General features: G+C 41.7%; 2 protein-coding genes across 16 annotated transcripts in view; both read right to left on the bottom strand.

Annotated features, from left to right (window-relative positions):
* The window catches only part of PITPNM2 (phosphatidylinositol transfer protein membrane associated 2), a 138,400-nt gene extending 129,875 nt beyond the window's left edge, over positions 1-8,525 (bottom strand). For 5 of the 8 annotated variants that reach the window (XM_054220109.1, XM_054220113.1, XM_054220111.1 and 2 more), the window contains exon 1: positions 8,176-8,525. The gene's annotated coding sequence lies outside the window, so the exon portion shown is untranslated. Of the gene's footprint in view, positions 1-2,801; positions 3,424-8,175 lie in introns of those variants that run through there. The other 3 variants (XM_054220116.1, XM_054220115.1, XM_054220108.1) reach the window with 2 other exon arrangements.
* A 403-nt stretch (positions 8,526-8,928) lies between these two features.
* The window catches only part of MPHOSPH9 (M-phase phosphoprotein 9), a 37,963-nt gene continuing 21,352 nt past the window's right edge, over positions 8,929-25,539 (bottom strand). For 5 of the 8 annotated variants that reach the window (XM_054218988.1, XM_054218989.1, XM_054218986.1 and 2 more), the window contains 14 exons: positions 25,175-25,333; positions 23,981-24,068; positions 22,965-23,180; positions 22,059-22,106; positions 21,643-21,707; positions 19,786-19,887; positions 18,077-18,214; positions 17,205-17,380; positions 16,249-16,413; positions 15,789-15,909; positions 14,829-14,932; positions 13,788-13,999; positions 13,190-13,258; positions 8,929-11,925 (listed from right to left, as the gene is read on the bottom strand). In XM_054218988.1, the coding sequence (XP_054074963.1) occupies positions 11,824-11,925; positions 13,190-13,258; positions 13,788-13,999; positions 14,829-14,932; positions 15,789-15,909; positions 16,249-16,413; positions 17,205-17,380; positions 18,077-18,214; positions 19,786-19,887; positions 21,643-21,707; positions 22,059-22,106; positions 22,965-23,180; positions 23,981-24,068; positions 25,175-25,333 (1,765 nt within the window). In that variant the 3' untranslated portion in view covers positions 8,929-11,823. The remainder of the gene's footprint in view (positions 11,926-13,189; positions 13,259-13,787; positions 14,000-14,828; positions 14,933-15,788; positions 15,910-16,248; positions 16,414-17,204; positions 17,381-18,076; positions 18,215-19,785; positions 19,888-21,642; positions 21,708-22,058; positions 22,107-22,964; positions 23,181-23,980; positions 24,069-25,174; positions 25,334-25,539) is intronic. The other 3 variants (XR_008469072.1, XR_008469074.1, XM_054218990.1) reach the window with 3 other exon arrangements.

Consider the following 25,539-nt stretch of genomic DNA (forward strand, 5'->3'; position numbering starts at 1 on the left):
AGGGGGGAAAGAAAAAAGTGTTCTAACATATCTACCTTTGATAATACAGATGCTCCATTAGACAATGAACTCCTCCCTCTATGTCAAGCCGGGGGCAACCAGATGGAGGAGGACAGGCAAAGGCTCTTTGCCCTACATCCTCTCCGCCTAGACAGCCCAGGTATTTCTGCAGACATGGTCCAGTAAATCTGGCTCTTGACCTAACAAAGTCCCCTGAAAGCCAGGCACGGAAGGAAAAGCACCTATGAAATGTAGGGAGCAGTTTTCCTTACAGCTTTGCATAAGCAGCTATTGCTGTTAGAAGCCAGTTTATAAGACTCTATAACACTGAAAAGTTTTACTATCCAGAGTCTTTTCCCTCCCTACTCCAACACGGTGATGCTGCATTTCCAATTCCGCTATTTCTCTGAGCAGAGCATCAAACGGAGATATCGAAGTGCACACCCTCAGCAAGGCAAGTCAAACCAGCTCTTGCTCTTTTAAACAAAACGATAGATCAAAACTGGGATGCCAGAGCAACACACAGAAGCTGTACTAAAAAGGTTAATCCTTCAAGTAGGCTTGCCGAAATATGCTCTTCCCTCTCACAGAGGTAGTGTGTTAGATAAACGTGCCTTTTTGAAAAGCCTATTTATAGGCATTAAATGTAAGCAAAAGAGAACATTAAAAATTATTCTGTGGTCCCAAAGCAGAAAAAGGACGCATGGTGCCCATGCTAAACACGTTTTTGAGGATATTTGCTGGAAGATGTTTACCATCTGTTGAAGTTAAAGCTTGGAACAACGTTTTACAATCCAGATACAGGTTAGACAAATAATGGGTCTCAAGAGCCTGGATAAACGATGCTTAAAAACAAGGGAGAGAGGGAAAACAGACAAGCTATCTGCTCTTGTCCGCCAGCTTGCTTTGGTGGATCAGAGGCCAAAGAGCACCATGCTAGCCCTGCCCAAAAAATAACAGCCCACCTGGAAACAAGGTTCCTTACAAGACAAGCCACCCCGCTAGTACAGCCCAGGAAAACTGAGTGTTGGACTAGAAGACAGAGCAAAACTGGAGGCAGAAAGCTCTGGGATTTTTACTGTCTCTCCTCCTGGGTTGTGACCTGCAACATCTCAAGACTTCTGCTCCTGGTTTACCCTTGTTTAAAACAGAAGCAATCCTCCGCCGCTGCTTGTAAAGAGCACTGAAAGTCAGCCCCGGAGAGTGCTACCGAGGAGATGAGGATAGCAGAGAAAAAGCAAGCGAGAGGCCTTCCTCCCCCTTCTGTTCTTTTTCACAAAATATCTCTGAGTTATTTACATACTCGTATCCTGAACTCCCCCTCCGGTTTCACAGTTTGCAGTTAACTCTGCATTCTGCTGGAGATAACACATGTTTAGCTTTCAGCATGTTAAGGCTAGAACACCCTCTGAATGTAACGCCAGGTCACCAAGCCCACAGAGGGAAGTATTTCCAGCTGCAGACACTGGCTAGAAGATAACAGACAGAATATGAGGCTCCATCTCTCCACCACCCCGAAGAAAATCAACCTACTCAGTGAAGGAGACAACTAAACAGCTTGGCAACGCCTACAACTGGTGCTCAACCTCAGATCCAGCAAAAAGATGTAAATATTTAGATTTCGATTTCATCTGATATGATAAATATAAAATGTCTATTTCCTTCTTTAAAAAAAAAAAAAGAAAAAAGAGTAGCATTAAAATAGGTAAGCCACCCACACAGAGAAAATTATTCTGCAGCGTTTCTACCTTTAGGAGGAGGTTATTTAAGTTATTGTATTGATCTTGAAACAAGTTACAATCACAAGTTAAGTTATTCCCACTGAATTGTCTTCTGATGTATATAAAACATAATTGCACCATGTCTATATAGAAATACCTACATAAAATTGTTTTGCTCTTCATTCCAAACAACTAGTGGCTGATGGCGGCACATTATTTTTTACCTCCTAAGAAATGGCAGGGTTCCCTACGCAGCAATAACTCTGACTCCAACCCAAATCGACTGAAAAAAAGCCCCAGAGCGATCCACCAAATCCCGATCCGGACTCCTTACGAGTAACCCATACAAGACACAGCAGAAGCTGAACTGCAGTTTGCCACGGCTGTACTATAAAAACCTGAAATCCTTCCATAACCTTTTAAAGCACATAATGGAATTAAGGCCCCACTACACATCCAGAGTCAACAGCCATGCAAATATCAAACTACTTTGGAGCGGGAGATAACACAGCCTCGCCCCTAAAGTGCCAAGATATGCCAAAGCGCTCAACAGCTCAACCTGCTGATGTGATTACACGCTCCCACCCTCCCAATTAGTTATTAGTTAAAGTTAAAAGAGAAACGCCCTCTCAGGTCATTGCTCTGTGGGTTAAGTCAGCTAATATGCTTGAATTAGTGTCCCGAAGCTCAGCCATCGTTATGTAAGTGCCAGCAATCCAAACAAATCGGAGTTAACTTCCCTGTCCATTACAAGAATTGCCGCTGCAATGACGAATTACGAAACTTTCAGCTGTTCATTCACTATTATCTTTCCCAAGTCCTCCCGGTTATACTGCAAGAATCTGAGGTGCCTTCCCAGCTCGCAGCAAACTACCTCTTGTTTCATTTACTGGATTGTCCGGACCTCTGCTCCCCCCACCCATGACGAGAGTATAGAAACTGGTGGAAAACCCCTGAGTAGAAATCCCAGTATCTGATCTCTGATAGGAGACCGAGCTGTTTAAAGAAACAGAAAAGGATGAAAAGAATGAGTGGCAAATCTCTTTTCCTCGTCTCATCGAGGGAGTCTTTCCAACTTACCTAAGCTCAACTGCTTTCCTGCACAGGAGAGTTTTAAGGTTCCTGCTTAGAACGTCACAGCACTCACCAATCTCAGCTGTCCAAACACAACAAAGTCAGGACTGTAAAAGCTGTGCAGAGTCCTTGCTATCCAAGATACTCACTGCTCAGGGATGGGGTTTTTTTGTGAAAAAAACCTGAGGTCCACGAGGACGCAGATTTTGGGATGGTGTAGCTCTTCAAGTCTGTCTGAGCAAGGTTTTCCAGAGGCTGTTTCAAAGTCAGACAAAAAAAAAAAAAAAAATCTAATTTGGAGTCCTCAGGCACTAGCTCTGTAAGGAGACGCCGAAGATCAGCCTTTGCTATGACAGTTGTTGGAAGACCGAGCCGCTGCTGAGGGTGCCCGCGCTCCTACCCGGACAGCTGCATTCTGCCCAGCGCACTTCTTAATCAGCCGAGGTGTTTGCTTTCCGTTCCTGCCCTCGGTGGCACTGCGGCTGCGGAGTCAGAGTGCTGGTATGTGCCCTCCCGCCAGGCAGCGGCCAGGAGGACGCAGGAGCAATGACCCCGACACCTTCACTCCTCAACTCGAGAGCACCCTGCCAGGGCTGACGACTTGGCTGTAGCTTTCCGTGCTGTTCATTGACCTGGGCTGCGTTAAGCTCCAAACCCAAGATAATTCTACCCTTGTGACCATCCGTCCCTTGCGCATGGAACCCCACACGCAGGAGTGGGTTTTCCCTCTCAGTGAGGGACACAAAGTTTCCCCTCCTGGATGGCCTTTCATTGCAAAACCAGCACCTCCTTTGCTGGGATCTCCTCAGATGTACCCAGGCTCTCCAGGGCAGGTTTTAGCGCTATGCTTATGAGATTTCTTCCTGTTCTTTCATGACAAATCATAGAATCGCCTAGGTTGGAAGGGACCTTTCAGATCATCGAGTCCAACCATCAACCTAACACTGACAAAAACCATCACCAAACTGTATCTCTAAGCACTATGTCTACCTGTCTTTTAAACACCTCATCACGCAGCTCCCTGCACCCACACATGCTCAATAACTATTTGTCTCCACTTGCCTAAGCAACATCTTATTTCTTCTCCCCTCTGGAGCTCGACCCTGTGTCAGCCACGCTCAGGAAGGGCTGCAGGACAGTGGGAAGCAGCTCTGCCTCCCGGTACTGCCCTCCCGCAGGAGGTCCCTTGGATCCCCACAGCCACCCTTCAAAAAGAAAGATAACTTTTTCACCACTGGTTTCTAAGTAAGGTCCATACTGGGATTTACTGAAGCATTTTACTGTGAGCTTCTAAGGATTTATTTTAATTTAAAAAAAAACAAAACACAACCTTGCTTATGGAAAATGCTCGAGTATGACTTCAGGAGTTCTGTGTATTGACTTGGCATCATGCTGATTAAAACTCCCTGAAGCGCTAAGATCTGAGTTAGCCCCATGCTAAATTATTTTGTACTTCTTAACATTACGAACATCTAAATATCATTCGTTACTTTGCTCATTTAAGATTTCGCAGGACTCCTGGCATTGACACCATGATTAGAGAAGCCACATTCCCTTTTAGTTCGTGGGCGAGTTCACACAGACTCCTCTGCCCAAGAACAATGTTGTGGCATTTGGGTTTCCTCCAACAGCCAGGAAACAAAGTTATAAATAAAGTGTTTTATATATATCCTCCCCCCACATTAATTACTCCACTTCCATTCACACTGAATACTACAGAACATTTTTGTTTATAAGATGCTTTCAGGCTCAAAATTAAATTTAGACATATCTCACTAATTTGGGGAGATAAGCAGAAATATTAATTGCATCATACTCTATGTCAGACAGCTTTAAAATTAAATTAGAAGGCATCTTCACCATTTAGACAAATTAGCTATTAAGAAAACCATGGGGTTTAGATGTTGCTTTTTCTTTCTAAGACAATAAAAATAAAGAGAAGAAAAACACTGATGTCTTTTCCTCCCCTCTCCCCGAAATGAGGCACGTCTCTTGAGTAAGAGGGAGCCTAAAAGAAAAACCATCGTGTGAATAAAACGTTTCTCGATGGACCCTGCTGGTCCTAGAACAGGACATTACCGTGAATATGCGCGAATGACATGAGTCAAACTACACTCAGGAGTAAGCATCAGCTTTCACGTGCCATTTTCTGAAGCCTTCCAGTCAGGCTGCCAAGACAGCAACCGAATGACACGATTTTTGTTTGAACATAGTGGGGAGATTAATGGTCATTGGACTAATTGGAGGAACCTTCTTTAAATTCGCCTGCTTGAAGGATGTGCTGCTTCTCTATTTGGCCAACTTGCAGAAGCAGTAACCGAATGTGAACACAAAGAGACTATTCAAATTCAAAACCCCTTAGCATCACTGTCAGTTGTAAGTTTTGAGAATTTCTACTTTAAAAAAAAAAAGAAAAAAAATCAGGACAAGGTCTTTCCGAACTGGTTGCTGTCAACTGAGAAGTTAGATAAAACTCCCACATGCCAGATGGTAAATCACAATAAATGCTCGGGCTGTTAGATGCACAACAAGCGACAAACTCATTGAAATGCACCATCAGAAGCAAACCCAAAATAGAAAGGATATTTTAATAAGAAGTTATCATTTGGGGGAAAGATCCTTGTTAAGTTCATCAGAAATGGAAGTCATACACTGAGGGCTTCTTACTTTCCTCAGCACTTCACAGAAGCATGAGGAACAACGAAGAATTTTAGCAGAGTTACGTTAGGCTAAGGGCTGCTGTCACCAAGAGCCTTGGAGTTCACTATTTAGACATCACTTACGATGCTTTCTGCCAAGTTACTTTAAAAAATATTGCTAAAGGATACCAGGGAATTGTTTAGTCAAACCGTTACTGTTTCCTGAACACAGATGCAAGAAAAAGTTATATTAAGAAGATAAACAGCTGCTACTGTATGCTGTTTAAATGGTAACAAAAGCATCTAAGTGCCATAAAGGGAATAGTAAGGGAATTAAAAAGCATTTTTATGCATGAAGATGGCTAACATCCGTACATTCATTAAAGTGGTATCAACCATGCTTTTAATTAAAAGTTAGTGACAGAAACTTAAATATGATTAATGAAACCTAGCAGCCTACCAGAAGTCTGCTCTATCAAAGGCACGAAGCACAACAAGCTGTTTCCAGCCCTTGCTTGCTCGTTTCCCTTCCCCTCTCAGAGACGCTGCCACACTCAGGGCACATTGCAAGGACCACAAAGCAGCATTCCCGTGAAAAACAGCAAGCCGGGACAAGTCTGCAAGTGTGCTTCCATGTTTGGCCGTTCTTTATTTCATATAGCCCAGGGAGGCGTTTCAATTACCGGGCAGCCCGGAGGCAAGACGACGAGCTGGTTACCTGTCAGAATAACCAGCCACACAGCGATCCATCAACCACGAGGTCTGCCAAAGGCCGGGAAAAAGGCTGCCCTACAAACAGCAGTCTCCTACCCAACAGTGGCGGGGGAAATCGCTCGGAAGCCAGCGCTGAGCCCTGTTGGCGCAGTCAGTCCTCTTGTGTTACTCGGGAGCACAATGCAGTCATGACAAAAATAAACTATGCGATAAAAATACAGCGCGAGCGAAAAGATGTGGGCAGGGAGAGGGAATCAGTATGCAGTAGGAGGGTAAGGAGTCCTACAGGCCATAGATATTTCGACATGCAATCAAACCACCTCCTATTTACGTCCTGATGTCCGCGAAGACTGATCTATTACCATTGTCCTCTTGAACCGCTGTCATGTACAGAGCTCGGCGCATGCAGATTACATCTTCAAAGACCAAAGACGGTTTTTGGCACCGTATTACCCCCTTAGCTGCTTCCAGGCGCACAGAGCACTTTGAAGATGGAAGCTCTCATTTTAGAGCAGGCACTAACACAGGAAGAAACTTTCTTTTCTTGTTTAAACACACAATTTAAAAAAACTTTGCCTCAGACATGTCATTTTAACATAAAACGTGACAGGACTGAGCTGCGTGGCTGACTGAATGGGGCTCTGCTCCGAGGGGTTCCCCATTCCTGGCTCTGCTAATGGCGCTCCAGCACCTCGGTGCCTCCTCTGTGCTTTGGCTCCTGCAGGGGAGTGCGAGGGGCTGGGGAAGAGATGAAGGATGGGATTAAGCTGGACGAAGAGCTGAAGTTGTTCGTGGGGCAGCAGCAGCACGCTGCAGAATGGAGCCGGGGGTTCTTCGGGAGCATCAGGCAGGGCCCCTTCCATCAAGTGATGGCCAGGCCGGGAGAAGGGGCCACCAGGCCCAGCAGAGGATCCCCTCTTGTAGCCCATCGTCCAGCTCAGGAATGGCCATTCTCCTCTTTCTAGAGGGAAAAATCTCCATCTCCTGCTCCTGAGGCATCCTGAGGCATGCCTGCATCCTGAGGATGTCTGCATCCTGAGGCATCACCTCAGGAGCGCGGCCAATTTCCAGTCGGCCACCCCGCAGTTCACTGACCGCAGGGGGGTCTTGAGCCCCCCAAACCCACGAGGTTCCTCCTCAGCCGTACTTAGCCAAAGGCGTTTCTTCTGCCAGGCCGCTGCAGGTCTCGCCCCTCGTCCCCTACCACAGGCAGGGAGGCCGCGCCCGGGCAGGGCCTTCGCCCCCTCCTCACGGCCACCGCGCAACGAACCTCCGCCCGGTGCCTCTGCCGGAGCCGAATTCCTTGAAATTCAAGCTCGAAAGAGAGGAGGAGGAAAAGGGGAACCGGGACGAAGGCTCTCCCGCGGGCAGGGCGCTCCAAGGCTGCCGGCGCGGCTCCTGCACGCCCGGCCGCGGCCCCTGTGCCATTACCCGGCGCGGAGAGCGCCCGGCCCCGGCCGCCGACTCTCGAAGCCCGGCGGAGGGCAGGGGAGGGAGGCGTTTGCTGCCTGCGACCCGCCGGCACAGGGAGAGGAATAACGTGTAAGAGAACCAAGCCTCATTAGCACAGCGGCAAGGCGGTGGATCCCTATTTCGTGTGCGATAGCGAGGAGCCGAGCTGCGATGGCTGCAGCGCCCGCAGACCCCGCGGCGCAGCCGACCCGTCCCTCCCTGTCATTTACTCTATTCGGGAAACTTTTACCGCCGCCGCATCCCGCCGGCGGGGACGAGACGGCCCGACCCCGCTGAGGCCGCGGCGGCACCCGGAGGTACCGGCCGCGCACCCTCCGCCGCCGCGGGCCCGCCGGGGCCGTTCCTCCTCCTCCGCCGAGGCCCCGGGGAGGGGCCCGCCGAGCCGCCCCGGCCCCTCGGGGGAGGCTGAAGCCGCCCCGCGGGCCCGGCCTTCCCCCCCACCCTCCCCTCGGGCCCGCGGCGGTGCCCGCCCCCGCCGAGGCACAGCCCAGGGGGGGGGCCGCCAGGTGCCGGGGCCCGCCCCGCCGCCCCCCGCGCGTCCCCCCACCACGCACCGGCTGCTCCCGGCGCAGCGGCCGCGGCTCCCGCTGCTGCTGAGGATGATGATGGTGGTGCCGCCGCCGCGGCTCGGCGGCTGCCGCTGCCTACGAGTCGCTGCCTGCCGACATGCCCGCGCTCCGCTGGCATAATCCCCGGCGAGGGTGGGCCGGGCGCAGGCAGCTCCTCGCCCGCCGGCTCTGCCGCGGCGCGGGGACGGCGGAGGCGGGGGGAGGCGAGGCGGGCGGGCCGCTGCCGCAGCTCGGCGCTGCGGAGGCGGGGAGAGCGGGGAAGGCGAAGGAGCCCCGTGCCCTGCCGCGGCGGCCGGACGGCTTTATTTCCCCCCGCCCGAGCCGTGCCCACCGCCGCGGGGAGCCGCCACTTCCTTCCCCGCGGCGGGCCGGCGCTCCCGCGAGGCGGGCGGGCCGGGGGCACCGCCTGCCGGCCGCGGTGGGGAGCGCCGCCGGGCACTGCCACCCGCCCGGCCGGGGGACGAAGCCGCGGGGACCCCCGGAGCGCGTCCGGCAGCCCCGGCTGGCCGCGGAGGGGACGGGACTTACCGGCTCCCTGCCCCGCGCCGGGTTCGCTCCCCCGGCCGATACCGGGTGCCGCGGGAAGGACGGGTAACGGTGCACCGAGCCGGGCTTCAACGGTGGGTGTGAAGCCCCAGCCCAGTCGCCGCTGTAACCCTGCCCCCGGCACCAGGCGGTTTGCAGGCGGGAGCCTGCAAACTTCACCCCCTGCAAACCCCTGGGGAAAAAAAAAATCACTAAAGGTTTAGCAATCACTTTATTCAGAAACCTCAGAAAAAAAAGCAGCAACAAAACACACTACTGTTTGTCGTTCTGTTTTACCTCAAACCAGGACAGTGAGTTTGCTGCATTTTTGGTTTTTTTAAGGGTGCATCGCTTCCCCTCGTCAAGACCAGCTCCCGTTCCTGCTCTTCCTCACAGTCCCCCCCAGAGGTTACCCCTGTCCCCGTGGGCTACCCCCCAAAGCCACAGCTAGCCCCAGCCTGCCTGGTGAGCCAATGTGCTTTGTAAACACTACCTGCATTGTCACAGGAACTTCTAGTCCATAATATAGCTCTTTTTAGAGACAAAGTTCCCCGTGGAAGGCAGATTATACCCTAAAGCTATCAAGGGTGCTGAGAAACACTTTTTTTTTTTTAATTTGCTTTCTAGAGATGTGGACAAATAGAAAATTTATTTTCCAAAGGTTAAATCTCAGAGTTGAAGGAGCCGTGATGTTTATTACCACAGAGAAAACTATGCATGGGAGTGTCTTGCAAGGGCAGCCTGAGACAGAACAAAGCCTGGGGCTCCGAGCAAAACCTAGTAGATCTGGAAAGGCGATAAATGCCTACATAGCTGAGAGGTGTCAGGTGGAAGAACGCCAGAGGAAGAGGATTAAAGTCCTCCTCAGAGGAAGCACAAGCTTCTGGAAGTCCTTATTTGTCCCCAATATGGAACAAGGCAATTCACTCGTGTTAAGGTGAAGAATTTTAAAAGGGATTAATAAAAAAAAGGCAGCGTCCAGCAAAGCACACAGCAAGTAAAGTCACATTTTCCACAGTAAACACACACTTCATGTGGCCCACTTTTTGGCGCTTTGTGTCTGATTTTCAGAAGCACTGAGCACTCAGGCCTCCCACTGATTTAATCTGGAACTGCAGATCCTCTGTCCCTCTGAAGAATCAGGCCGAAGGCACCATACTGAACAGGTCACCCGAAGCCAGACAGTTATGTGAAAAGGTTGTCCTAGAAGTTTACTAAGAGCAACACTCACATCCTACCCCCCCTTCAGTGTTAGAACAGAACAGAAATAGCCTAGAGAGCTCCAACAGATGGAGGCGGACTTTTGATTAAAAAATAAATTCTGACTCACAATTCAGTTTTCTGGATGTAATAAAAAAAAAAGTACATGAATATGAATAGCACTGGAAAGAATAGAGTGGAGATAAAGGGAGGTTATAAGAAAAGGCAGTGAAATAACTGATTTACCTACGCGTTTCTAATGCCTGTCAGGAAAATTGTGTTTGGTTCTGCTGTAGTACTGATGAAAGAAAACAAGACCATTAGTGGACCCATGTGAAGTTTTCCTTGGAAAAACCCTGCTGGCTGAATGATACTTTTGAAAGACACTTTTAAATTGTGCCTGTTATTAACTTAAAATGGTGGGAAAAATTCTTCGGCTAAACAGTAGAGCTGCTCAAGGAAGTCAAGATTCTTTTTTCCTCCCTCAACCCCTTCTGAGTAAAAATTACAAGCAAGAATATGGAATATGATCAAAATTGTACATCTATCTATGTACCTGGAAGGTACATTTGAGCAAGTTATCTCCAAGCATTGAGGCCAAATTTCTGCATTTTAGCGTAAAAGGGAAAACAAGTAACTAATATCCTTGACTTCTCCCCTACACTGATCTTGTATTAAGAGAACCCAGAGGGCAGCAGTGGCTGCAAAAAAATACTTTCCCCCCCACCCCCAAAAAGACTGTGCATGGATAGGACAGTTCTTCATCAAATATCTTAAAACACAGCACTCTAATTTTAGAATCAGATCTTCACAAGCTTCCTTTATGACAGCTATTCTGGCCTTATAATCACATCATTGGTGGCCAAACATCTTGAACAAGGACAGAATTTGAAACACACAATATGATTAAAACCTACATTATCGCTGATGTAATATCCCAGAACCTATTATTGTTCTTGGGCAGGAGAAATGAATCTAATTAAACATTTATTTAATATTAAAATACAAACTAAAATATCAATGTTGGACAGTAATTCAGCAATATGCCAACTAGCAAATATGTATTTTTCACCAAGAAAAATGCATGTATGTTCACAAATACAGCTTGGATTTTGTTTGGAAATGTATGCGACCAGAACACTGGCATGGCACAAACCCCAGTCTGGCGTATTAAAACAGTAACTTGGGTTAAGTAGTTACAGTCCTGGAGCAGAGCTGGGAGACAGGGTGGCTGCTGTCAGTCTCGGTAATCCTGGTACTCGCGGTATCAAAACACTACTCATGGCGACTGTTGGGAGACAGCAAATAGTTTAGAGCAATATTTTCCTAACGCAGCCAGCAACACACATACCAATTCGCAGCCAGCCAGCCATCATGGAAGTAGGGCTCACAGTTTTGTCACAATGAAAAAATATACGTTATAAGGTTTAAATTAAAAGGATTTATGGCATAACAGTAGTTATCTTTAACACGGGTAATTCATGTTGCTTTTTGTAGTAAAGTTCAAAGTTTCCTATTGGCTAATATTTACATCATACCATAAATATTTATAAAATGGTGAGGAAAACGAAGTGCAAAACGATAATGCTATCATTTTCTGAAAACAAGCTGCCTTTTAGTTTCTTATTCTTATTATAAATTGAATATCACCATTTAAAAATAATTAATATTTCTAAAAATATTACAATACAGGATAAACATTGATTTCTCAAGTGTAACAAAAATATGTTTAAAATATAGGTGGCTGTTTGAAGTACAAAATATTGCTGTTTGTAAAGGGTAACATGGTTGTAAAACTACTATTGAGGGTTTATAAAAATACAAAACAATTTGCATTTACTGAGTGCATAATTACATATAGTGCAAACAAAAAAAAAAAAAAGCATATTTGCATTCAAGAGAGAATTGTCAAAGATTCGCAGAGGTACGTAAAACATGAAATCTTTTCAGAGTCATGCGTATTGATCCCAAATCTCTATTAATCCTTTCCAAGCGGTCTTCCAGGGCTTCCTAAAAGAACAGTTAAAGAAAAAAAAAAAAAAGGATTATAACAACATGCAAGAAGATCCAATGATCCTTCTAAAATGAAGGAACTACTATTATTCCTATAGTATGTATCTTTTTAATGCAATATTAGCATTCTGTTAGCACCCAAAAACTAGAGCCAGACCTACAAACTTTTTGTATTATTTTTATGTATGTGTGCGTACTTGTGGGTTGTTGGCTTTTTTTAAAACTGTTTCAGGTATTTTGGCTTCCCCTCCCCGCGACTTACGACACTCCATGAGATAAACTTGACACAATTTAGGACAGGCTGACAATTAGGGAGACACATTGAGGAAACAGCAGACCACTGCAGTGAGTGGCAATATTGATTAACTAAAATGCAATTTTACTGTCAAATTGATAAGAAGCTCTGGGATTACAATTTTGGAAATGCTGAAGTTGTAGGCTTCGCAGAGACCTCTAACACCCAACTTTGGGACACTTGTTTTTCTTAGAAGAGTCTGCAGAGCTATCCCAAGAAGGCACTCTCCTGTATTCCACCTACACTACTATTTTTGCCTTATTTTCTTCTTTATATTTTCAAGTAGACAAAAAACAACCAAACAAACGAAACCTAAAACTTTGCACTCTCTTCCACAGCATAACATCCTCCCTACAGCTGCAGGGATCTATTTCACAGTCACTGCATTTTCGTAATGTATTGCCTTTATCTACCTCTCAGCGTTATCACAAGAACAGACTATTCTTGCAGTAACTCGGAAAAATGCATCCCATGTACAAAGAATAGAAGATATAAACAGTCCTATGCAGAATATACACTATGTAGTATGTATACACACACACTTTTTCTTTATATGCATGTATACATACGCACACACACAAAAGAAAAGGTGTGAGTTTGTGGTGGCAGGGAGGGATGAAATGGTTGCAGGGGTAATTATTCTTTTCTGAATCAATTGCATACAAATTATCCAGACTTACACCATTTACATAGCAATTCAGAGTGTGTTTATAATTAACTTGCAGTAATTTCACAGTTATCTTCTAATACAGTAAAGTCTAGAGAACACCTTTCACACAGATTCAAAATTCAGCCATATTCAAGAACAATTCTCACTGCTGTGGAAAAATTCCCATAGTAATTGTACTATTACATAGTAATATTATTACATTGTACTATTATATAGTGGAACTTTGATCTAACTATATATTCTCAAATTGTGGAAGAGCAACTTAAGAGAAGTGTCATATGTAAAAGCTTTTTCACCTGATTTAATCTTGCTTGCAAGGTCATTCTTCCACCAGAACAAGGTATTCGGCTCAATGCAGCCTCAATCTAATAACAGAAAATACTTCAGCTGTAAATTATAGTTTCAAGAGCCAATATAGACCTTCCTAACTATCTTACAGAAAGAGAGGTGAGGTGTACGCGTTACAGATACATGTCCAATGTTCTTAAACACTAATTTATGTCACTATAATGCTGTGCCATACAAAACTGACACAAAAGTTAACACTCATAAGCAGACCCTCTCAAGGATGGTTTTGAAGAGAGCACTCTTAGTTGCCAGAATAACCTTCTTTGTTTGAAAGGCTGATTTAAAGCATTTTCCATTAAGGAAGAAAGTAAATTCACTCCCTCCAACTCTTCCATTCGCACTGCGTTTAAGTTAAAGAGACTCTCCTTTCATGAGGTTAGGGACAGGAAAGGACTGGAGTATGGGAAATAGGGCAGGGAATGATAATGGAACATTCCAATTGTGTGTGAATTTCAGCCATGCATTGCGTAGGTATATGGCTACATCCCTCACCTCTCATACAACAATTATGTTTCATCACAACTTTAAAATAAAAATAATCTTTGCCTGTTGCTTTTCTTGAGTCAGCTCATCAAAAAGCCTCTCTGTTTCAGCCAGAGTCTTAATCCTTGTTGCGTACTTGAAGTCTTCCTCACAAGGTGGTAGCACCGGCTCATATTTTTGTGCCATGCTCCTCTCGTCCCACGCCGCCTCTTTCTTCATTCCAGTATTGACGGATTCAGCACAAGAGCTGTGCCTGACACCTGAATGCTGCCTTCCTATCGACAAAATAGGGCTCTTGTTATTTGTTTTGTGATTGTCCGAAATTATTACATAGGACAGAAAAAGAAACTAACAACAAGAAAAGCAGTGTGTTTTTGGAGGTATATTACTGAGGACAGTGACTAGGAAAGCCTTATTAGCTCGCCTTATGCAAACTTCTCAGAAGAATGTGAAACATCTTCCGAGTGATCTTTATAACCCAGCACATTTTTTTGTTAACAAACAGATTACTGTACTGTGCTAATTAGGACTATTAGTAAGATTACTTTTACTGGTACAACATTTCTAAATATCACCACGTAGACTAGTTGTCATGAAAACACTAGTCTAAATAAACGCATTAATAAAAACAAAAGCAGAACATTGTGACAAGAATTACAAAAGTGAGAAAAGATTTGCTTCAATCAATCATTTAAAAAATCTGAAACAACTGGCTTTATTATGGTTGCTCTTTGCTATCTCTAATGCAATGTTTAGCAGTAGAATTTTATTAGTATGACTGAGTATGTACATCTTAATATAGACCCTACTGAGATATGCATTGTATAACTGAGTTAAGCATAGGAAAACATATTGCCCTTCTTTCTCAATTTAATTATTTTTGTTGTTCCATTGTGTTTGTGCACACACACATATACATAAAAATAAAACACCATATGAATGGTATTTTTCTGTCTATAGGCATAAGACGAGATGTAGAGGATTTTTAAAAGTTGGACTTCATAGTGTAAAGTGTCAGCTTTCTATTTAAGCATCTGTTACCAGTGTGGAAGAAATTATGGTAAAAAAAAAAAAGAACAATTTTCCCCCACTTAGACAGATTACCTTCTACATCATCTAGTGAGAGAAACTGGAGCCTTTTTCTTGGATTATTGTGCTGTGAAGTAGATGTAGGACCAGTTTCCAGGTCATCTAGAAGTATATCAAATCTACAGAACAGGAAGCACACAGCAATTACTTGCTAGAAACTATGTATCAACCAATACACTACTTTCTACTTTCACCTTTTGGTTAAATAAACAAATTGTCAATTTCTATCCCACTGGTTAAATAAACAAATTGTCAATTTCTATCCCACAGGCATTGCCAGTCTTCCGATGGCTGCTAATAGCACCTTACCCGGCTATACTCCTATTTGCACACACCAAAATAACTCATTCATGTGACTTTCTTTCAGGAGCAGGCCAAGCTGTCACTCCCAAACACACTGAGCTCCCGTGTTGCCATCCTCAAGAACTATCGGAGTGGTGCTACACACTACTTCTTCCTCATGCACGCATCCTACACTTTGATCTCACAGCTAAGCACGTTCTCTGAAACTCTACAAGCCTTGCCAAGCAAAAATCTCTATAGAAACCATAGTATCTAGTACAGTTAGCAGGAAGTTAAGTTTATATATTTCTTAACACGTCTGTAAGTGCCATGACAGGTAGGCAGATACTACTTTCAACTTTTATTTACATTTCCTGATAAGCAGCATGTGGATCTGGACTTACTCCACAGAACAATTCTATCACTTCTTTGTCACCGATCAATGTTGTGCCAATAGTAAACCAAAGATCTGATCTTGGTGAATGCTCATCTTTCTCATCTTGGTGAAATCACTCTAGATTTTTCTTGGGAGATGTTAAAAAGTAAAACTTAGCTTTATACTCAGAAATCTTCGCATGACTCATTTGCTAGGACTTAATGAACAAGAAGCAGCAGGAACAGCACTAAGCCTGTATAAACATACTGCTGCTATAATAGTGATCAGAACCACAACTGTATTCATAAAACTCGTACCTCGTCACCGTGTTTTCATTTTTGCTGAGCAAATGGCTAAATCCAGGTGAGAGGTTTTCTTTTGGAGATCGTTTCGGGCTGTATGTCACAGACACTGGTGCCAACATTATCTCTCTTGTTGCTGCAAAAGACAAAGTACGTTTAACTACCTAAAACTTTTCCCAATGCAGTATCTCCGATCCATGTGATCGGATGCTTACATCCTAAAAGACAGCTGTCTTTTCAAAGCTGTCTACGTGTTTATCTAAATTAGATGAAAAGTGCATCGCAACATAGAAAAATGAAAATAAACGTAAAACTCTCACATTTTCTATGATTATACACAAGCTTTTTTTTTTTCAGACTATCTCTTAGAATAATGCAGAAATCCTGTCTTTATTTTTCTTTCTTGTAGAGCAGCCTTTCATTATTTGCTTCTAGTTTTTGCGTAAGGCAAAACAAACTACAGAAAAGCACTTACTTGGAGTATTTGATTTCCTGTTTGAAGGAGGAAGAGATGATGACCTCTGGCCACAAGGAGAGCTGTACCGTTTCGGTCTGTGTTGGTCTTTACCTTTCTCTGGGGATCGGTTAGCAAGTAAAGAAGTTTCAACAAACCCAACAGTTTGTCGTCGATTTGATGTTTCTAATTAAGAAGAAAAAATTATTATATTAATCAATATTTTTTCACTACAAGAACTCACAAATATTCTCCTTTACTCAGCTTTCAGCGTACAAAGACTGTACTTAGTCTGCCTCACGTCAACGCGTTTGTGCTGTTTTGCTCAAGTCTTGCTTCCTGCTCATCATATTCATGAAACAGATAGTTTAAGTCATGAAAATGGATGCTTTGCAGGATGTGTGAGAGAAATGATGCTAAATAACACTGATTTAATAAAGAGACAGTGGAAAGCAGGACAAAAGCATCTTTTGGGAAAGAGGGTTGGAGTACCCGCCTGAACCAAGAATATAAGCATTTAAGAAAAGACTCAATGTTTTCTAACAACAGGGCATCCTGAATCGATGTTGTTAGAACAGCTCAGTGCAGTCCTACAGCACACACGCCAGCTTTCTTCATAACATTCTCATACAGCCCCACGAGAACAAAACTAAAATGATGTACTGCCAGCAAGAGCTTTGTTAGGACTCCATTAACTGTTTATAAATACCGAGATATTCTTAGAAAAAAGACATTAACTACTCACTAGCGTGAGACCTAACAGCAGCTTTCGTATTTTCCCTTTATTTTAAACAAGTCTCTTAGCCATATCGTTTTGAATTTTCTTAGGAAAGCCCCACAAGTTTGCATGCTGAAGCGGTTTTTATCCCATCACTCAAGCCTGATGGGCTTTAATGCTGAGAACAACAAAACCAAAAGACATGCAAACAAAGAAAAGCCAGTAAAGACAAATTCAGGAGTATAAAAATAAGAGTTACTAGTTGATGTGTCTTCTTTTTCTGTCTGTGTACCCCAATCTTTAAAGGCTTTTCCTTCTTCAAGTTCTTTAAAGGCTTGTATAATTGGTGCTTCTGACATCTCATTTTCTTTCTTTTCTATTGTGTTTGTTGAAGAGTCTTCTTGTGAGGAGTCTTTTTCAGGAGGAGAGTGGTGCCTTAAAGAAAGAGAATCAAATTTTTTTTTACTTCATTTCATATATCCAAATAGTAGCTGAATAAACAAAAACCTGGAGAAATTTAGTTTGAGGTTTAGAGTCATCAAACCAAGAATTTTAAGGGTGCTTCTTAATTTCAGCCAGAACCTCAGAGGATTGTCTAATAGCCAATTCAAGTATCTGAAGTTGAACAGCGTGAGTTAAATTTGGTGACTTGACATGTTCTTAGAACTAAATACGTCCTGGCAGAGCCTTTAGAAACTTCTGAGTAAGAAGACTAACTACTAAATTACACCCTAAATTACACCTGAAGCTTCACACTGACAGAAAGCTGCAGACAACGCGACAGCTCCCATCCAATACAACAGAGCACACTGTGTCCAAACTCAGCGCAGAATTGGACACAAACACTGAGAGCGTAAAGACAGTGGCACAGGATGGAGTTGAAGCTTTCTGACATTTCAAGGAACGTACTACAGGGCTGCTGCTGGTTGCTTCATACCACGCTCGTGAAGGAAGAAGGTTGTTTTGTTTTTAAGGCATTGTATAGCATCTACAACATCGAGACATTGTTTTAGAGCTCTACTTAACAAGAACAAAAATCTAGAAATACGAATATAGTCAATTCTGGATAAAACTAATTTTTAGAAGTGTTCAACTTCACATCATTGTGAAGACTGAAGGAAACCAGCTCACCTAGAAGGAATATAGGTTTCTTCTAATCTGTTATCTTTGGGGCTTTCCTGGACTTCCAAAGGCTGGCCAGTGAAGATTGAATACTCAGCTCCTGGTATCAACCACTTTCTCCTGCTGACATCAGGAGTTGCCAACTTGCTGTTGGAACAAAAAACTTCAAAATTATGAAAAGCTTTCGAATTTTTTTTTTTAATTTAAGAAAAAAAAAATCCATCTATTTATTCTAGTTAAACAAAAATAACAAATATGCAATAAACCTGTAAATACTGTGGAAAAACAAGTTTTAAAACCATGTTTTTTTGTAAAGTAAAAATAAAATATTTTAAAAAAATAATAATAAGTTGAGTTTTCAGTCTAAATTACACAATATGCTCTGAATGCAGAACTCCACAAATACCTTCTTGTAATTTAATGCTGCTTCCTCAGACCAAGGTTTGGGTAACAAGCAGTTCCCAATTAATTAGACAAAAACATTTTGGTGTGGATTACTCCAATAGTTCACAGCACCTGACCCCAGCTTTGCTTTTGACACCATTTATCAGAGAAATAAAAAATTAAACCCAAAAAACCCGAAAAAGAAACTGTTGATGACCTGAGAGTGATAAATATTAACTAAGAAATATCAATGAGTATATAATCTTGAAATATCAAAAGAAAAATGTGATTTTTTTTTTTTATACACAGGAAAGCATATAATAAGTAGGAAAAAAGGGTTCTTGTCTACACAAGCTGCGAACCATAACTACTATTCTGTAAAGCTATCCTTCTGTGCATTCACAATTGGAATAAGCTTTCCTTGAGCCTTCAATATCAATTAGGGACAGATTAACTTCCAAATCCATACTGGCTCTTACAGCCTCCTCCCTGATGAGCATGGTCTGCCATGTTCAGGTCTTCCTTGTTTCTGTTCATTGTTGAGGGATCTTGTTCACAAATACTAAAGTAGCTCTAAATAGAAACCTGTCCCTGTAATATTTTAATAAATAAATTACTTGCATCTTCATAATCATAAAAAATCAGATCGTCCCAAAATACTACTGTTTAATAACACAAATGGACATCCACAAAACACGTTACATTATCATTTTGTGCTTTACAGCATCAGTGCTGAACTGGGAGAGACACAAGAAGCCATAACTAAGTAATGAAAAACTGACGGGGACAAAGCTTTTCAGGTCTTTAAAACATAAGAAAACCCACAAACAAAAAACCGGAACACGGGCCAACTTTAATTTCCTTAACATAAATTCACAATTCAAACTAGAGTATGCATTCTATGAATGCAAGTATGAACTTCCACTCTACTCTCAAGATACCTGTACAAACTATATTTAGAAACATAAAATGTAGTTATCAGCCTTTCAAATCAATGACACAAAGAAAACCTCTAATGTCTAATTGGAGTATTAGATTTTATTCCCAAGATCTTTGTTGAGCATGGGAATCCCTATTTAGCTGAGCAACTGAGACCTATCAAACGCTCATTTAGGAAGACTAGAGACAGGCTGCCAAGTCACACATATATTATCCAATTTATTTATTTGTTTTTAAGAATTTCTTGGCATGTGAAGTCTCTATTACATCACGTGTTTAATTCAGTTTAGCCTATAGACTGACATTTTTATTTTTACCCATTTTTAGCCAAACCACATTAAAAAAGTATTCTGAAACACATGACCCATTTTCATGTTGTTGGAACATTCACTTACTTGGCACAAGAGGTTCTTAAATGACTTTCGGTAATATGACGAAGTTTCAACATATTTTCATGTTCTACCTGCTTGAGCTGAGCTTCAAGTTTTGAAATTGTCCTAACGTGGAAGTAGCAAAGACATAAAAGAGATATCTAAGAAACTCTTAGAGTTTACTCATTTTTATTTAGATATCCTGGGTGAAGCAGAATAACAAGAGCAACTACTACATTTTTATCTATCTATCTAAATACGTATCTAAATATGTATCGGAGTTTTGAGTTAAATAAGTTAGGTAACCTAGCCAGAAAGACAAGATCAGGAGATACTGCTGTGGATCAAAGCATTCAACTCAGAGGGGTTGGGGAAAGCAAAACAAGAACATTTTTCCTCCTCCCTGACTCTGGTTTTAATGAGTGGCTCCTTCTCCTGTGTGTCACTCAAGTAACTCCACCAAACTGCTGCTGAGACTCTTCATGTGATTTTCCCCTCTCCCACGTACTGCACTCAACATCTTCAGTGAACTAGCCCTTGGCAATGCAACACAATCTTAGGCATCCCTCACTTGGGGGATAGAAATACAGGGGTTTGGAGCAGAATATAAAAATCTCCTTTTTCTGCTAGTGTTTCCCCAGTCTGGAATGGTCCCTAGCCTGCAGCATCAAGAACCAGGCAGGAAAATAGAATCACCAGTAATTGACTGAACTGTCCTTCACTATTTTCATTTCCTCAACAGTTCCAATAAAAATTGAAGGCAGAGTGGTTTTGGCTTCTTTCTATTTCATTCTTTAATTCTTCCTATTTGTTCTTTCTATCCTTCTTCTTGAAAGTGTGTGATCTGAGCAGCAAAGAAAAGGACTGTGACACCTTCCGAGGAACACATTTGCTATTTTTCTGAGTTTGGCTGAAGATTATGCCCACGTTAATGCTTGGTGGCAATGACATTTTGAATGAATATTGAGGTGAAACTTGTAGCCACATTTCTAGAAGAATTTGATAAAAAAAAATAAAAATCACACATTAAAAAAAATATCTTCCTAACAATCTGGGTTTCAGCTGCTCATTTAAAAACTTAAAAGGAAATTATGACAGCACATACCCACAGAAGAAGGTCAAAGGGAGATGAATGATGTGGAACATCACCTCATTACAGTTCTACAATGTCTGCCCTAGGGCCTTCTCAAATGTCCTCTCCTCCCAGCTCTCTGGACTTTCCTGAGCCAGTGTGCTGTCTACCACCGTTGACAAGGAATGGCTGAGAAATCCCAAACTAGAGGATATGCTCATAACTGTAAACCCCTTGATGGGCCTACCCAGAAAGTATAAAGCTCAATGGATTTCTGTTCTCCCAAGCAAAAAAAAAAAAAAAAAAAAAAATCCAGGTAGCATGAGGGACATCCACATGAAATATTATTCCTGCTCTATACACAGAACATCTTTCCGTTCTTTATTCATGTCTAGGAGCCATAATCTTGAACAGCAAACTCCTGTCAGCATCCTCACTCCTGAAAACCAGAACAGAGACTGCTTAGCTGAAGATGGGAGCTCCTGAGGAGACAACTGTAGCAGCAGAAGCTTGAGCAGTGGACTGGCTGGGCTAGCTAAGTGACAACCATCAGAAAGGAAGCAATTAATTACATCCCACTGGAAGATGTTGTGATCAAGGAAGTAGAAAAAAAAACCCCACACATCCTAGAAGAACAAGATATTTACAATGTGTACAAAGTAACATAAAGCAACATGAAAAGCTTCATAAGATATAATTAAAATTGCAAGATCTACAGCCTTCATAATCTAGGAGTGAATGTGTAGGCCATAGTCTACATTTCACATTGCTAAAGTGTTAAAGTAGCAATAAGACAGTTTCTCGTTTACCTTTTCAGATCAGAAATCTGCGTGTTTGCATCAAGCAATTTGTTTTCAGTTGCATTTAATGTATCCTACAAGTATACAAAGAAAAAAGTAAAAAACCTAGAAACTAGTGTATTAAAAGAAAAATAAGTAACTCTACATCAGTCTTGACAACAATATGCTAAATATGCCTTCCTATTTGAAAGGGAGGTCCATTAAATTTCTTTGGCTTTGACTTTGCAGTATTTTTACTATGACTGGGAAACGATACATCCTCCTTTTCCCTTTCCTAGGGCTCTAAAGATGTAGTAAGAAGCCATCAGTTAAAATAAACATGGATCTTTCTATTTGATCTTTTTCAAAATACTTAAGTTAATTCTGTGGCACATTATCACATATTTTGCATGTTTGGTATTTTTAATTAACTAGCATGTGCTTACCTTTACTCTTTCATGTTCTTTTCCAAGGGACTCATATTCTCCTAAAAGCTAAAGCAAAACAAACAAAAAAAGAACACGCAAACCCACAATGAGACAATTATACAGTTAACAGTTTTGTTGACTGCTGTAAAATCATCTAAACTGCTTGTCTAACATAGGCAGAAGCACTACAGGGGATACAGACTGTACTTTAATATTATTTGTTAAGTTTTAGCATCTTCCAATTGGAACAAAAAGTTATAGACAGGAGAAGAGGAGACAGAGCTACTTACACAACGTAAAACTTCTAATTTTCAAATTATTTATCTTAAAGAAACTGAAGGACCAGAACAAACAAGTAAAATTCTTCACTGACTTTTTAAAGCTGACTTTGTATTTTGAAATATTAATCGTAAAAAGAAGTTAAAGCATGAAGTAGTTTTTCCAGCTAATGCCCATTTTGCCAAAACAAATCCATTTAAACATTCCATGAAACTATTACTGAAGAACCAGAGGAATAATGCTTTTGATTCAGTCTGAAATCATATATAAGATTAAGTTTTAGCAAATTGTGATGACTTATGAAAGAAGTTCAGTCCATTTCCACTAAGACTGAAAGAAAAAAACAACTTGTTCCAAAATAATTTCCTATAATACCTCTAAAAATAAATGCCTGAGACGGACTATGACAAGCGTTATCACATCAAGTACACACTTGCTGCATTAAACATCTGGTTTTAAATATCTATTAGGATCATAGTGTCACCTAACACCTCGCCTACCAAGTAGTCAGCTGAATAATTTCTGTTCTCTTAGATGCGCATTAAGACTTTACAATGGTAAACTTCAAGTAGTTTTCCAAAACCCAGGACTGTGTTCGTAACATGCCATGCGACTGTAAACATCATTGCCCATTTTTTTACTTACATTTTGGAACATTTTATTTTCTTCCTTTAGCCTTGTATTTTTATTATCAGATAACTTGTAAGCCTTTTCAAATGCTTCCTCTAGATCTTTAAGCCTTGATTTTAGTCGACTGATTGTATTATCCTTCTCTTTATTATTTGTGCGCATTTCTTCAATTTGTTCTTGCAAAACTTTGGAAGTATTACTCACTGCATAAAAGCGTTCTCTCCAATCTGCCTGTAGGAGAAAAAACAAACAAACAAACACACACGTTCATTATAATGCTTACCTAGCAGTTTTTTTATTTCAGTACAAAGCAAATCTAAAGATCACCTAAATAGAAAACAAGAGTACATCCGTACAGGAACTAAAGAAGTTTTTTTGCTCATTTCTGTGACGTATAAAGAACGAAAACAGAGACTCAAAACCCAAAAAGTTGCATTTATTCTATGGGACTTAAAATATCTAGAGTTTAGGCCTCTAATCCCAGCTGATTGTCTCGCTTCCCAGCACAGAAAAATGTCTAAAAAAGGTGGAATGAATTACTCTCTCCAGGTGTCTACCTTTCATGAAAAGTGTTCTGTTCTTTGCCCAATAACTGCAGTCATAAGCAAACTGGTCTGACCTAGCCAGAAAGACTGTATAAATATACTTAGAATATTTGTGCCCTGGTGCAGATGGGATTTGCTTTTACCACAGCTCTAATGAGAAATCAACGAGAAAGTAACTAAACCAAAATCAATTAAAAAAAAAAACAAACCCTGAAGAGATACACCATAAACACATCACAATATTTCACTCTTAAACTTTGTTTGATCCCTGATAACAAGGAAAGGATGTTCACAATCAAAAGTAGATTCAAGTAAGAGTGTCCTAAGGAACTCAGCTAGGAAGTCACCACTGTAACATATTGGCTGATGTCAATATTAAGGAGAAAGGCTGAAAATAAAGATATGGAAACACAGATCAACTTAATAATGAACAGGTGCATTCTCTTACCCTTTTAGCTAAAAAGCAGCTTAAGAACATATACTTACCACTTGCTTTTCTAGCATATTATTCTTATTTTCAAGGGCTTTTATGCGAGCACTTGCTTCATTCAGAGCTGCATCTAATTGGTCACACCTATTTAGAAGAAATAGATTACAAAAATCTCTTGAAATTTTCAAATAATAAATCTACATTTTACAGCCTTTTTTCCTTCCTCAAGTATCCCCACAAATTTTGGTACCCAGCCTGTGACCTCTTCCCATAGTCTTTGACCGTTGCAGCGTGCACACGGCATCTCTGCTCGGAAGGGCTGTGGTGCTCATGGTGGGCAAGTAGCAAACCATGAACACGTGCAGGGACTCCAGATGGCTCAGAGCATAAGAGCTGCAGAACCAAAAGCAGCTGAGATGCACCAGAGCAGAGCTCCACTTCAGCTAATTGATGATGCTATGTGATAATTAATGACTGGAATCATATTGCAAGCTACTTTAACTCAATAAATGACTGCTCAGAAGTCACTTTTAATAGTTAGAACACACTAGTGCTGGAAGGTAAGTACAAAAGACTCCCAACTACCCACGCATTTTTACAATTATTCTGAGGGGCATAAATTTTATAGAGCATTTTAGCTGTCTAAGTTTACAGTAAGTATTTTGACTGGCAATAATGATATAAAAATCACATCAAACTTCTATATATAGCAAGCATTCAAGCTATATCTAATGGAATATATAGGTGAGGCACACAGATTCCAGTAGGAATATCTGGTCGAAGAGCATTGCCTGGCAAAGTGGCTTTATAAAGCTACCAATGAATTCAAGATCGGTCATGTATCATCTGTAGTTTTGATGTGAAAAATAAAGAGGGGTGATGTTCACCAGCATGACAGGTGAGCACTATCTTACGACAGAGATAGTTCCATTACAAATTGCTTACGACTACCTCAGCCTGCCATCCTTCTTGAGCAAAAACTATATTGTCATCAGGAAAATCAGGTCAAACAAGACCTCTGGTCCAACATCACACTTGCTGCCTACCAATAATTTTAAACTGATCTTAAACAGCTCCATTAAGTAATGCAAAATTTATATTTAATAGGAAAATATTAGTATCATGGATGCATGAAATTTTCATAACTGAAGTGGCATAAACGTTTCAAGATTATAAACAAGCACACTCTGTTTTTAAAGTGGAAAGATACCATGTAACAGAGGAAGAGGACAAGTAAGGACAAACAGTACCTGTCAGCAAGATTTTGATTGATTTTCTTCAACTCTTCAGATGAAGTATTTTTATGGCTTGCCTCTAGCTGCTGTTTTAAGCTCTGTATCTCAGAGTCATAGTAAGCTCGTAGATCAGCTATGTGTCGAGCATGTTTTTCCCTCAAGTTCTGCCTAATCCTATTTTCAAAATTAAGAACAAAAAAATTTCCAGTTATCCACATGACCATGCATTGCTGTATTCATTCACACATAATGAACTCAGCATATAAATAACAATATATAGCCTATAAATATCAATATATAGGAATAATATATACTCTCTCTTCTCTCCTTTGCTATGCACTAGCAACTATGCATGTAAAATTAAAATAGGAAAACCCAAA

This window comes from Rissa tridactyla, chromosome 13 (genome assembly GCF_028500815.1).
Source record: "Rissa tridactyla isolate bRisTri1 chromosome 13, bRisTri1.patW.cur.20221130, whole genome shotgun sequence".
NCBI classification, from domain to species: domain Eukaryota; kingdom Metazoa; phylum Chordata; class Aves; order Charadriiformes; family Laridae; genus Rissa; species Rissa tridactyla.